We start from the raw sequence: 650 nt of genomic DNA, 5'->3' as shown, positions 1-650 counted from the left end.
GGGGGGGGGGGGGGCGCGAGGGCGTATGGCAAGCGACAGAGTGGCGCGTTGTGGCTGGAGTTCTGGGCTGTACCCTGGCAGCAATGCGCACCATGCTTTTCATCGGCGCATGGCCCCGACAAGCAGTTGGGTTCCGTGCCACGGCATCGCCCAGGGCAGCGCAATGGCAGCATTGCCATTGGCTGTGCGGGCCACTGACACCGCGACCAACCCTACTTGTCAGGCCTCAACTGCACTGCACGCCAATCTCCGTCCGCGCCCTCCCCGCCCCCAGGTTTGGTGTGAAGCAGCGCGAGCAGCTGGCGCGCAACGTGGGCCACCCGGTGCACACGCTGCTGATGACGGCGACGCCCATCCCCCGCACCCTGGCGCTCGTGCAGTGAGCAGCCGTCGGCTGTACCCCTGGCAGCCCCTGCCCCTGCACATGAGGCCGCACGACAGCCTGCGCCGCTGGTCCTGTCACCTGCCTAGCCATCGAGCCTTTCTTTAAAGCACTGCAAAGCAGAGTGTTTGCGGCGTATCAATGGAACGCAGCCTCCCCCTGCGAACAGCTGCCCGGCAAGCAAGGCAGGCCCGGGCGACCCCAGCGAGAGCCCCGCCCTCCCTCCGCACCCCGCTGACCAGCGCTGCGCCCGCCGCCATCATCGCCG

The 650-nt window shown here is 68.3% G+C and overlaps 1 protein-coding gene across 1 annotated transcript in view; it reads left to right on the top strand.

Annotated features, from left to right (window-relative positions):
* MNEG_8747 (ATP-dependent DNA helicase RecG) overlaps positions 1-650 on the top strand; it is a gene marked incomplete at both ends in the record, with an annotated part of 9,926 nt that overhangs the window by 6,320 nt on the left and 2,956 nt on the right. Inside the window, one exon of the mRNA XM_014042781.1 lies at positions 275-379. Within this exon, the coding sequence (XP_013898235.1) occupies positions 275-379 (105 nt within the window). The remainder of the gene's footprint in view (positions 1-274; positions 380-650) is intronic.

The sequence above is a fragment of the Monoraphidium neglectum genome, assembly GCF_000611645.1.
Source record: "Monoraphidium neglectum strain SAG 48.87 unplaced genomic scaffold scaffold01698, whole genome shotgun sequence".
NCBI classification, from domain to species: Eukaryota; Viridiplantae; Chlorophyta; class Chlorophyceae; order Sphaeropleales; family Selenastraceae; genus Monoraphidium; species Monoraphidium neglectum.
The sequence above is the reverse complement of the archived record's forward strand: the minus strand, read 5'-3'. Positions and strand labels throughout refer to the sequence as shown.